The sequence below is a fragment of the Anguilla anguilla genome, chromosome 2 (assembly GCF_013347855.1).
Source record: "Anguilla anguilla isolate fAngAng1 chromosome 2, fAngAng1.pri, whole genome shotgun sequence".
NCBI lineage: Eukaryota > Metazoa > Chordata > Actinopteri > Anguilliformes > Anguillidae > Anguilla > Anguilla anguilla.
Genome location: NC_049202.1, coordinates 33,152,635 through 33,165,522, shown reverse-complemented (window position 1 = coordinate 33,165,522; position 12,888 = coordinate 33,152,635). Strand labels below are relative to the sequence as shown.

At 43.7% G+C, this 12,888-nt stretch overlaps 1 protein-coding gene across 5 annotated transcripts in view; it reads left to right on the top strand.

The window, feature by feature from the left end:
* The first annotated feature begins 7,131 nt into the window (after positions 1-7,131).
* Positions 7,132-12,888, top strand: part of gpatch8 (G patch domain containing 8) — a 61,217-nt gene continuing 55,460 nt past the window's right edge. For 3 of the 5 annotated variants that reach the window (XM_035405234.1, XM_035405233.1, XM_035405232.1), the window contains exon 1: positions 7,164-7,225. Coding sequence is in view for 1 of the 5 variants with exons in the window: in XM_035405230.1 (XP_035261121.1) it covers positions 7,181-7,225 (45 nt within the window). In the remaining 4 variants the exon portion in view is untranslated. Of the gene's footprint in view, positions 7,226-12,888 lie in introns of all 5 variants that reach the window. The other 2 variants (XM_035405230.1, XM_035405231.1) reach the window with 2 other exon arrangements.

Here is a 12,888-nt window from a genome sequence, read left to right as displayed (position 1 = left end):
GGTGATCATTATCTGAAGACAGGAAGCGGCAGTACACTTTGCAACTTGGCATGCCAGTGTGAGAAATTTGTATTCAATGCAGGTGACCATTGTAAGCCAGAGAAGGGTGTTCAAAAGTGCTATGGTAAGTGTGAATTTTCTGCAGGCAGGCAGCACAATTCTAGACCAGTCGCAGTGGACGAATGACACAGGCCAGTACACTGACTGGCAAGGTGTTACTGTAGTCCATGTGAAATATTGCAAAAAGGGTTTGTTGTGTAAGTGTTGTGTACCCTTTTGGATGAGGAAAGGGAAGATTCTCCTCAAGCTGTGAAGGAGGAACCTGCAGGTCACGGTGGTTGCTGCAATCTGTTCAGAGAAACTCAGCTGGTCATTGAGAGTCACACCAAGATTCTTAGCTGAGAAGGAGGGAGACACTGGATCCACTGACAGTGATTGAAGCATCAATTTAGAGTGTACTCCCTTTGTTAGGAGGAACAAGAAGTTTGAGCTTCCTGATGGTGAGTGGACAAGTCAAGGAGGGGGAGAAAGGAACTGAGTGACTTAGCTCTTACCCAGTGAGAGCAGTCTCAGTGGATTGGCCAGACTTGAAACCTGATTGGCAGAGCTGGCCACGGGCATAAGACACTATGCAGTCATTCAGCGCCACAACCATCAATCCACAATTCAATCATCTCATTTATGTTGCAGCACCTTGGGGGCACAACAACTTTCTTGTTTATGGCCACCAGAATCCTTGGGCTGGCTCTGCTGATTGGTTGGGGGCCAGGTTGTTATGCTGCTGGAGATAGAAAGACAGCAGGTCGCAGACTGCACACACCTGAGAAGTTTATATAAAAACAGGAGAAATGAGACAGGTTGGTAGAGGAGTGGCAAGGACCCTTAAGAGCAGCAGGGACTGCACCGGTTGAAAGAAAGCAGTTGATAAGAGACAAAAGGAATAATGTCTTCAGACATTGACTGAAGGGGGGGGTGGGGGGTGGAATCGGGTTAAGAGAACAGGTACAGTAACGTTAGCATTGCAGTGGAATGTTCGAGTTGGAGACTTTCAGATTTAGAGAGGGAGGATAGAAGGTAGACAGAAGGAATCACAATGTCTCATCTTTCAGATACATAAAATTTATAAAGGAGTCAGACTCAGTCTCAATATTTAAATCTAGATTAAAAACGCACCTCTATGCTCAGTAATAGTATAATAATAGTATAAATTAATATAAAAATAGGCTCAATCACCATTGTGTTACCCAATGCAGCGATAGATAGTGACTTAAAAGACATTTATTTTAATGAAAATCTTCGAGATTATTATATATAATAATCTCACCAGTGTGTATCTCCATTCCTAGTATTACTGACAAGGTGACTGATGTGCACTGTTATGTAATCCTGAACTGATTAAGGAGGCATTGCTGAGGTGTCACTATTTATGGAGGTATACTCATGTGACCTTTACCTTATAAAAACTACTGGTCAAAATGTCATCACTGCTTGCAGATTTACCTAAATATATCACTTGGGAGCATAATAGCAGTGTGCTGGTATTTTGCATTACTTTTTTACCTAACTCATGTGATACATTTTGGATGTGCATACACCCCTATTATAATAACCATCCCAACCCTTGGCTAAGCTTAGTGCACCACATTTAAAAAATATATTTTTAAATTTATTGTGACGTCTCAATTCTGTCAGCTATTTTCCCCCCAGGTGTTATAATGTTTCACAAGTTATTTGAAAAGGGTGAGAGTGAGTGATGATATTGTTCTATTTTTAAGAATAAACATTTTGTCATGGTTCTGTGTTTTCCTGTCTGTGTTTCCCTTGTTGGGCCGCCAGATGGCGGCACTTCTGTTTTGTGTCCTGCTCCCCCCTGTTAATTGTATTATTGTTGTCTCGTTATTCTATCATTGTTCCCACCTGTGTCTTGTTATCCCCTCCTTTTCTGGGTTGATTGTTTTTTGAGTTCACCTGTGTCTTGTTACCCCCTGTCTATTTAAGTTCTTTGTTCCCTTGTCTCGGGTGCTGGTTCCTTGTGTTTGTTCCTACGTGTGTTAGTTTCAGTAAAAAAATGGGAGTCTTTTGTTCCCCTCCCATTTTGGAGTTGTGTTTTGTCCCTCTGCTTTTGGGTCCATACCCCCCACGAGTCCTGACAGAAGGAACCAGCCAGCGCTGGACCCAGCAGAGTTTTTTTTTTTTTTTTGTTTATCATGCCACCGGGGTGGTGGAGTGACCCGGAGGACTCGCCACCCAGCGACTGGGAGTCCCTCGCCCTTGAGCTTCCCAGCGCCCGGGGCGGGCGGTCACGGAGGCGCCGTGGTCGGGCTGCCTCCCGGTCGGCCAGACCTCCAGCTGCCCAGCCAGCGGTTCCCGGCCCTGCGTCATTCGAAGGGTCTCGACTGGCGATCTTTCCAGGGCCCGGCCCGCGGGGGTCCCGCCGGTCCCGTCCGGCTGCCCAGCCGGGTTCCCTACAGCTGGGGTCCGCGTTCCTGTCTCCTGCCCAGCCGGGTTCCCTACAGCTGGGGTCTGTGTTCCTGTCCCCTGCCCAGCCCAGACGGCAGGGGCCTCGGCCTGCTCCACCCCAGGTCCAGGAGGGGCCTTTACGGCCTGCTCCGCCCCAAGTCCCGGAGAGGCCTCCAGAGCCGCCTCGAGCCCCGGAGAGGCCTCCAGATCCACCCCGAGTCCCGGAGGGGCCGCCTGCTCTGACCCTCGTTCCGCAGGGGCCACTGCCGCCTGCTAAACCAAAATTTCGTGCTTCGCTTGCGCCTCGAGCCCCGGAGAGGCCTCCAGAGCCGTCCAGAGCCCTGGAGAGGCCGCCTGCACCGTCTGTTGTCCCGCAGGGGTCACCGCGGCCTGCTCTGGCCGCTGTTCCGCTGGCGAAGCCACCTGCCTTGCCCCCTTGTGTTCGTGCTCCCCCTAGTGTTCGTGCTCCCCCTAGCGTTCGTGCTCCCCCTAGCGTTCGTGCTCCCACTAGCGTTCGTGCTCCCCCTCGCATTTTCACGCCCCCTAGTGTGTCCAAGCCATCGCTGCCCCTACCCAGTGCCCCGAGACCTCGCCCTATCCATGTTCCCCACCGTGTGCCTGCCTGTTCACCTGCCCCCTTGTCTATTTGTCTGCCCGCCTGCCTGTCTGCCTGTTTGCCCGCATGTGTGTCAGCCAGTATGTTGGCCTGTTTGTCTGCCCCCCAGGCCGTCAGCCCGTCGGCTAATCTGTTCTCCCGCCTGTCTGCCTGTCTGTCGGTGTGTCAGTCTGCGTGTTTTTTGTCATGTCTGCCCATTTGTCAGTCCGTGTGTCATAGTTCACCCCTCTCCTTCCCTTTCTGTCTGTCCCTTAGTGTGTCTGTCGGTCTTGCCGTGTGTCTCCCCACCTGCTTGTCCCTTTGTCTGTCCTTGTAGGTCACCCGGTGTTCCTGTCTGAGTCCTGTCCCCGTCCGAGTCCAGTCCCGAGTCCTGTCCCCGTCCGAGTCCAGTCCCGAGTCCTGTCCCCGTCCGAGTCCAGTCCCGAGTCCTGTTCCCCCGTCCGAGTCCAGTCCCGAGTCCTGTTTCCCCCGTCCGAGTCCTGTTCCCCCGTCCGAGTCCAGTCCCGAGTCCTGTTCCCCCGTCCGAGTCCAGTCCCGAGTCCTGTTCCCCCGTCCGTGTCCAGTCCCGAGTCCTGTCCCCGTCCGAGTCCAGTCCCCGTCCGAGTCCTGTCCCGAGTCCTGTTCCCCCCATCCGAGTCCTGTCCCGAGTCCTGTTCCCCCCGTCCGAGTCCAGTCCCGAGTCCTGTTTCCCCCGTCCGAGTCCAGTCCCGAGTCCTGTTCCCCCGTCCGAGTCCAGTCCCGAGTCCTGTTCCCCCGTCCGAGTCCAGTCCCGAATCCTGTTCCCCCGTCCGAGTCCAGTCCCGAGTCCTGTTCCATTCTTGAGTCCCGTTCCAGTCCTGTGTCCAGTCCTGTTTCTGCCCTGAGTCCTGTGTCCAGTCCTGTTTCTGTCCTGAGTCCTGTCTCCAGCTCCCACCCTCTGTTCACTCCCTCCCCGGGTCGGCCTCCTGGGACGTGAGGAGCCGTCCCTTGGGGGGGGGGGGGGGGGGGTACTGTCATGGTTCTGTGTTTTCCTGTCTGTGTTTCCCTTGTTGGGCCGCCAGATGGCGGCACTTCTGTTTTGTGTCCTGCTCCCCCCTGTTAATTGTATTATTGTTGTCTCGTTATTCTATCATTGTTCCCACCTGTGTCTTGTTATCCCCTCCTTTTCTGGGTTGATTGTTTTTTGAGTTCACCTGTGTCTTGTTACCCCCTGTCTATTTAAGTTCTTTGTTCCCTTGTCTCGGGTGCTGGTTCCTTGTGTTTGTTCCTACGTGTGTTAGTTTCAGACCGTATGTACCTGCCTGTGTTTGTTTCCGTTTCCTACGTATGTTTGCCCAGACCATTTGTACCTGCTTTTGTACTCTGCCTGCCTGTGTTCTGCCCTGCCCATGTTTTTGAGTTCCTCTTGTTTTCTGTTTTATTAGATAGTTTTTGAGTTTGTGTTTTTGCCCTTCGTGGCCTTTTCTGTTCCCTGCTTGTTTGCCTTTTTTTTTTTAGTAAAGTCTTTTGTTCCCCTCCCATTTTGGAGTTGTGTTTTGTCCCTCTGCTTTTGGGTCCATACCCCCCACAAGTCCTGACACATTTTTGCAGAATTATTTTGTCATTGATTATTTTCTCAGGTGCGCTGGGCTGTTGCATCCCTAATGATAATATTCATTGTATTATAATTAATGGTGTTGCGATTTGAAACAGTCATGCTTGAATTTCATACCAGAAGAGAGACACAGCTGGATATAACCAAAATAAATGCATTACATCTTTCACCTTAAACTGCCAGAAATGAGTTTGAGTATTGTTCAAGACCCCAGCCAAATTTTTTAAGTTGGTGACATTTTAAATAGCAGGTTTTATTGAAATCTCAAGTAAGAACATTTTTTTGTTTTGTTTTAAATAGCAGATGAAAGATCAGTTTGCATTGGGCAGGAGTAACTCTTCTTCCCAGTATATCTGATATTTATACAGGACAGCTGTTATGTTGTGGAATTCACATGCAACTTCGTATATTTATGCATTTATTTGGCATTCATGCATGTATTTTCGCAGCATCCGAACCAGGACAAGCAGGTTCAAGAACAGTTTCTACCCACATGCAGTGCGCCTACTGAACTGTTAATAGCTCAATTATTGGACATGCACTAGGCACTCTATACAGCACGCAGGCACTCTCACTGTACTGTACTGCACTGGTCACTTTATAACATGCTTGCGTCATCTGCCAGATTGTTGCATTAAGGAGTGCTGCTATTACTATCATTATATTGTTGTATCAATATTACATTTTTGGCATTGCTACCTTATTGTATTTATTATGCTACTATCATTACTGTACTGCACTTGGTAACTTTACCACATTGTTTTGCACCACCTGCCATAATGTGCCATAGTATTGATAGTTCTTACTTAGTTACTTTCTACTGTACTTATTGTGTACTTACTTTTTATTTATTGTTGAGAATCTATGTTTAGAATTTATACTGTGGGAGCGAATGGAGAGTAAGCATTCCACTGTACTTGTTACACATGGCAATAAAGAATCTTGAATTTCTTCTTTTTCCATTTCTTGGGGTTGTTTTTCCAAGTCAGTGGTATAGCAGAAATTAACACGTTGCATTAAATTAATTGATTAATTGTGTGTGTGTACACCATATTTGAGTGACTATGTACACCCACACGTGTGTGTGTGTGTGTGCTTCTGTGGTCACTTAAATACAGTGGTTATTTTTCTTGCCATCCACACAATCGTCCTGGCTCGAGTTGGCTGCTGGCATAAACACTCTTTTTAGAGCCACAACCATCCCTAGGTCACAAAATTAAATAAATAAATAAATAAAAAAAGACATTTTTTTGGGAACAGATTTTAATTGTACATTTGGGGCCACAACAACCTCTGAGATTTGTCCATGTAGCGTAAAGAAGTATTGTCTTCATATTGTAAAGTCAATCCCCGAGATTTATTGTTAGGATTGCTGTAGTACATTGGAAGGCCACAGGGAGGAGTGCTAAACTATCATAGCATATGTTCTATCATATTATTTGTTCTTATTAATTGGTATTTCGATTAATTCCATACTGAAACAATTATTTGTGCAGTAGGCTACTGCCGGTCGCACTGAAATGTACGATGGAGTATATTGCTGACAGCAAATCTTCACGGCACCCTCGTGGTTGCATGCATGTAATAAAGGCGATTCGGAAAGAAAATTTAAACTTTGACATCGATACCTCGCGTAATATAATCCTGTCACACACGGCAGTCCTAATGCAAACGTTTCACTGCGGATGGACTGTGTTATCACTTTTTGTGCTCACTTGTTAATAGGCCTAGATTATGTAGACTATCTGTATCTGCAAGATTTACACAAATTATTTGTGTTAAGAATCAGTAGTGACTATTGATAGGTTGTTCTAAAAAAATTGAACTTGAACGACTTAAACGATTCGTAAATTATTCCAATCAGTGTCTTTTTTTCAGTCAACAGAAGGCGCCGTTAGCCAAAAAGAAATGTTCAGAGACTGGTTATCAACTTGCAGAAATATAAGTCGTCGTCGAGAAGTTTTAGTCGATTTTAAATCAAATGTAACAAAATGTGTTGCCGGATGCGCTGGCTGTAGTTAACCACCAAGCTACTTAGTTTTGTTAAATTATTGACTATCATACTTTAAAAATACATATATGGAAAACTAGCCAGTTGTGTTTTATGTAAAGTGCATTTTTGGATAAAAACAATCTTGCTGCCAAGCCTGTTTCCCCGGTGCAATGTTAAATGAAGACCACAGTTTAGGACAGTCGCCCGTTATCGCAAAACAACGCTAGTCGCCGATATGTCTCCTGCACATAACATAACGATCGAGAGTAAATCTGCATTATGGTTTTACATTGGCTGAGTATTGTATCAATCTACAATGTTCAACGTGCTATTGGTTATAACATTCGTGTTCTTTCGGTTTTTGGGGTGGAGATAAAACCAAATATTTGAGTGATTGGCTAAGAAGTGCATCATGCATACGGATTTCTGAACTGTGATTGGATATAAATTTCAATCATGGACTGCAGTAGGCGTTTTCAATACAACAGGGACAGGTCAGACACGGGAGGGGGACGAAAGAAGGATCTGCGGAAGGAAAATGGCTGACAGATTCTCTCGTTTCAACGAGGATCGTGATTTCCAGGTAAATAGCTTGGTAATGATATTTTATCCAGAATACACCATGACATTTCTTATTTTCGCAAAATGAAAATTCTGCCGTTGTGCGTTGAATTGCTAAGATTTGTCAACTGCAGCAGCTTTAGCTTACCCTTGTCCGACGTTTGAATGTGTGTTCAGAAATGAGTCTGCTTTATCCAAACAGATTCATACGTTATAAATACTACTGCTGTAACGACTGGGGCTATATTTCAACACATATGTCATGCATGGACATGTGTTGTAAAAAGTCTCTGTTGCATATGCACGAAACGGATTTGCATTATGTTTTCATGACTGTTATTTCAGCCCACAAGCAAACATGCGCATTCAGCTAGCAAAATAGCAAGGGTCAGACTGAATGGGAATCACCAGCCCGCAAGCACGCTCACAGTAGCCGACGTTAGCTAGTTCATCTTGTTAGTGGACGTTTTCATTCGCTTGACAGATCAATCGTTGCGCAATACAGTGGAATTGTTTTTGCTGTAACGTTAGTTTTCATTGAGACGATTTGTTCCCTTACTAAACTGAGGTTTATTATAATTCACCTGGTTGGCTAACTTGCCAGCACTTACTATCGATCAAGTTTGCTGTTAACGTTAGCTGCCAGCTAGCTGGCAATATGAGCTTAAGTTAGCTTTCAGGCTACTTAATTTAGATTAACGTTAGCTGCTGTACTTTCTTCCATTTTTAGCTGATATCTCATGTAGTTTTCGTGATACACATGAACGATCTTCAGTTCACAAGCTGTTTCTTTGTGTATACGAATATTACTAGCTTACCTAACGTAGCTTACCTTTTAGATGATAGCTTGAATAGCCTTAGCTACATTGCTTGAGGATGAATGTTGTCATTGGCTATCTGCACCAGTCATTGCGCGCTATGTTCTTGTTTCTGTTACTTATCTCAAACAATAACGTTAACCATTAAAGAAGGGAAGGAAAGAAATAATATGGAATTATGTTATATCGCCGTTTGTCATTTTTTTTTCAATGTCGTTGTGCTGAATGAACTGAGGCTTTCATTCCTAACGTTAGTTCGTTTAGAGTGGTTTCAACTGAACTCTGGTGCGTTGGTTTACACCCTTTGTGCGATTTGTTTTGACAAATGCATTAAGTTAAAACGCTCAATTCGCACTCGGATGCGCACCGTGGTTAAGCGGAAAAGTGGTCTCTGGCCTCTCAAGTGAATTCATTATTGGTGAGACACGATATGGACTAACCACGGGAACTAGTCCAAAATATGTTATGTATTACGGGTTGGAGAAATATGCTGTCATCTGCTAACCAAAAATAAGACTAACATTATTTAGCTATTATGTTTAATATCTGTGTGCCACAAAATAGTTAAAACAGCTTAAACGAACATTAAACATTTAAAGTCACGCGGCTGACGTTTTTAAAAATTGTTTTTAAAAACTGTATACAAGGCGAATTCTGGAAAAGGGAAGTGTCCTGATACTGCGTGGAATCAGTTTTGAAGTGCTAGTAGGCTATTACGAGTCTGAACTACAATCTTACTTATCATTAAGCATAGTTCTGCTCCTACTTTACTCATCCAAAGAGCAAGTTTACCGTCAAAATGTCATGGAAGACATGCAGTTGTGCGCCTTCTGTTGACTACTGTACTGTATGGCAGCAGTGGGTGGTAGCAGTGTAAAGCTCAGACACTTAAAAATACGTTTCATCTAATGTTCTTTGCTGGGAAGAACACCAGAGTAGCATTATAAATATAAGAACACGACGTGTAATTGATGGTGTATGATTATTCAAAATCATAAATGGTTCTTTTGTTGTGAATTTATGGTGCCAGAGATTTTTGTTTACAGAACGTAATTTGAGGTGGGCACACTGGGCACAAGCGATTCTTTCCTACGGATGAATTACAATTCTACGGTTTGACTGTAGGTTGTGTTGAAACCTCATAAAGCATGCTATTCCTTTTCTTAAGTAATTGGTTCACATAAGAAAAAAATGCTAGTGAGTTGCTGGGAAGCATGCATTCACTAACAGTACTAGGAGCAGTTGAGATGGGTAGTGAAAGGCCACTTCTCCTCGGCTGATTTGTTTCACTGTGAGGATTTTTTCTGCAAGACAGAGCGCTTTGGATTATGTCCCCGAAGTTATGTTTCTTGTTGAACCTGGTACTTGGCTGTACTTTAGGTTTTTGAGAATAGAAGACGAGTAGATTTAGTTTGCGAACCGTTGTCACCTACAGGTTACTGCCGCATTTTAATAAGCTGCGTCTTTCGAAAGCTGACGAGGAACAAAAAAAAAAGAGATTCTGATGGTGGCTTAATTGATTGTAACTATTTAATTTATACAAAGATGAAAAGATGCCTTACTGCGTATATGCAACTCGTTCCATTCCCTTTGGGCTTTGATTCCTCAAGTTGTCAGTGTAAATAACTAATTTCTCAGATGACCTAGGCCTACCTGGTTGTAAATGTAAACTATTTTGAAAGAGTGCTTTCATAAAGTATTAATTATCCAATTTTTAACGGTCTTATTGAAATTGATTCATTCCCACAGTACTGCCACAAATGATTTTTATTTTGGCTATATAGCTATATTTTATGATATGTCCATTATTGTGTGATGGTCTTAATTTTTAAGCCTCACGTAGAGTTAATGCAAGTACGAGGTTATGCAGGCAGTGTAGTTACACAATATCATTCCCCTACTTAGCTGCATTGAGAAATGTAGGTCCCAAAATCTGTAATGCAACAGAAATGCGTTTTACTGTTCCATGCGCTCCGGGGTGGAAAATGGTGGAATCTGCAACTATCCACCTTATTTTTAGCCAAAAGGACACAATGGCCATATTTGTTGATTTATTTTTTATTCAGTGCTCATTTGCTGTTTGTGCGGTTGCCAGTAGAAATGACTTCTCTGTAAAAACTAGGCTGGTCACCACTAATCTTTTTAGATATTTCCCAAAAAGCAGTGAATTTGCTTCACATGACTGAAGCTCAAATCAGTGATACAAGATAATAACACAAGTGGGTAATGTAATAAAGAGATTGTAGAAACCATTGTCAGCTGGATGGATGTATGTTGAGTACATCCTGAATCCTCACTGTTGGAATTGGCTGATTCACCCGAGTGTAGTTGCAGGGTGAAACCAGTTCTTGTTTTTTTTTTTTTTTTTTTTTTTTTTTTTTTTTTCTTCTGTGGGAGCTTTTTGGACCAGTAGCTCATAGTAGATGTTTGTCAGTTGCGTTGTTGTTTTCATGTTTGGAGTCATTTCATGTTATACATTATAAATGTGTAATAACACACTAACTGCCAAGTTGGCTACTTGCATAAGCAGCATCTAATTGCATCTCGGTTTGTTTTATGCCATTTCTGTTCGGCTAAGTGATTGCCATGGCATTAAAATGGCATTTGGCGACTGAAAAGATATTTGCCTTTGTGTCTAGCTAAGCCAGCAGCTAGCTATTTCATTGTATTGACGCTACAGACCAATCAGTCAGCATACTGGTAACTGACAAACAACCCAGGTCTCTGGTTAGATAGTACCCAGGTACTTGACTGCTAATGTTGGCTGACTATATTACATTAATTTAGCAGATTCTCTTATCCGGAGTGAATTACAACATATGAGAAACATACGTTTATGAGTCCAGACCCTTAAAAACATAATTTGATTGCCTGACTAATATGAGAAATTGTGCCAGACCTCATAACGTTCCCAGGCCAGAATGTAGATAAGAATTATGAATGTACAGTGGTACGCATTCCTCAGTTGATGCCATGTTCTCTCCAGACACTCATGCTTCCTGCAAAGGTTTATTATGTATTTTCTTTACATGCCTTCCCCTTTGAGAATATTGATTCATAATCCTTGGTCCTAAGTCAAGGCAACTACGTTTGTACGCAAGGACTGAGGACGACTGCTTGTGTATGCTACGCACCTCTGTTACAAGGATGTACTTGCCTTGACTATAAATCAGACTTCAGTTCAAAGAAAAACAAAATATTTTCCTTAATCAACTGTGAACCTGCTCCCACTGAATAATAAAATATGGCTACCACCTAAATCTCACCGAGACCAGTTTTCTTGAAATGTTGAATTCTGAAATGCTTTATCTCCCATTCGTTTACTGTCATGCGGCGTAAATACTGCTGACTAGGGGCTCGTGTAATGAGATTACCTCTGAATAATTTAAAAGTTATGTATGAGAGAAATTAAACTTGTAATTGCGTTTTAAGTGCAACACCGTGCCTCAGGAATAGAAGTAGCCTACTGGCAGGGAAGTGTTTGCATGTGTCTGGTTCATAGTTGCAGATGCACTTACAAAAATGGTTTAACTTTTCAGAGGGAGATGGTTATATTTCAAACTGGACCGTACCTCTAAGTTGACCTTCTCCAACTAGATATTGATAGATATTAGATATTACTGGATATTATTTTCAGACTTTCAAAACTGCACTGTTATTGGACCTCAGTGGTCTGTGCTATTTAGCTCCAATGCAGACCCTATTCAGATGCGTCATCCCAGTAATTCCCAAACTCAGCTCATCTGCATCCACAGGAAACTGTCGGGTCCAAAAATGTGTGCCGAGTGCCTTTCCCCCCAACATAGACACTGCACAAGGCTGGAACCGAGCCCCCCCTCTCTCCTGGCATGAGGGCTAGTGACAGTGTGAGGCTCGGTGCTCTGCCTTCTCTGTGAAATAACGCCATTCTGTGCCAGAAATACTCTCTGTATGGTGCAGGGGGGCTGGGGCGAACCGCCGCAACCTGCTAAACGTATCCCCGTATCATCAGTCTAGCTGGTTTGTGTGTCAGCACCATGTTCCTAACGGGAGCAGTATGTTTCTCTAGTTCATTGAATTCCCCCATTGTGTCTCAGTGAGTGTGCTGTATAAATGCATAACTTCACCAGATTCGTGTTGCATAACTCTGGCTCGAAATCAGGCAGCGCTGGTATTGCATCCAAAGTCACTGCGTGTGCCTTCCTCTGCCCATGCACCACATCAATGCAGCTTGAAAATCTTGTAACCGTGATTAATAAACAATAATATGTCATTCAAACTTATGTATTTATCAGCAATGCATAATAAATTAGGGAGTCAATAGAGCAGTGTATGGCTGCTCTGAGCCTGTGTACTGGCATGGCCGTAAAGGTACTGACCATTGAGCCCGAACATAATATGAAGAAGGGATATAGTGGGGTTTGATCGAGGGTTTTAGGTAAACATTTAGTTTAAGTAGTATGGTTTCCTTTATCCCTTATCTTGTCATTATTAGAGCTGGGTTTTGAGAACTGTGTCAGTGTCACACTGAAAATGCACTGACTCCCAGTAGCTATATAAGACGGTGATTTTGACCTCTCGGGGTTTTTGCATAAAGTTGCGTTCTCTGGCACAAACACTCTAGTCAGTGTAAAATAAACAATCCGCCCTCGTTGGGAGCTTAGCGGTTTCGGTGTGTTTATTTGGATTTCCTTCTCCCCAAGAGGGTCTTTGCGTTGTATTTGGTGCGTGTTGCAGATTCGCTTGTCCGTCCGGTTTTCTAAGTGAGCGTCTCTGAATATCAAGATGCTTTGAGCGGTGTTGCTGGAATTTTAATCTGGTTTCATGTACACTGGGTACCTACCTACCTACCTACCTACCTCTTGTGTTTTTGGTCCTGGTCTTTTCA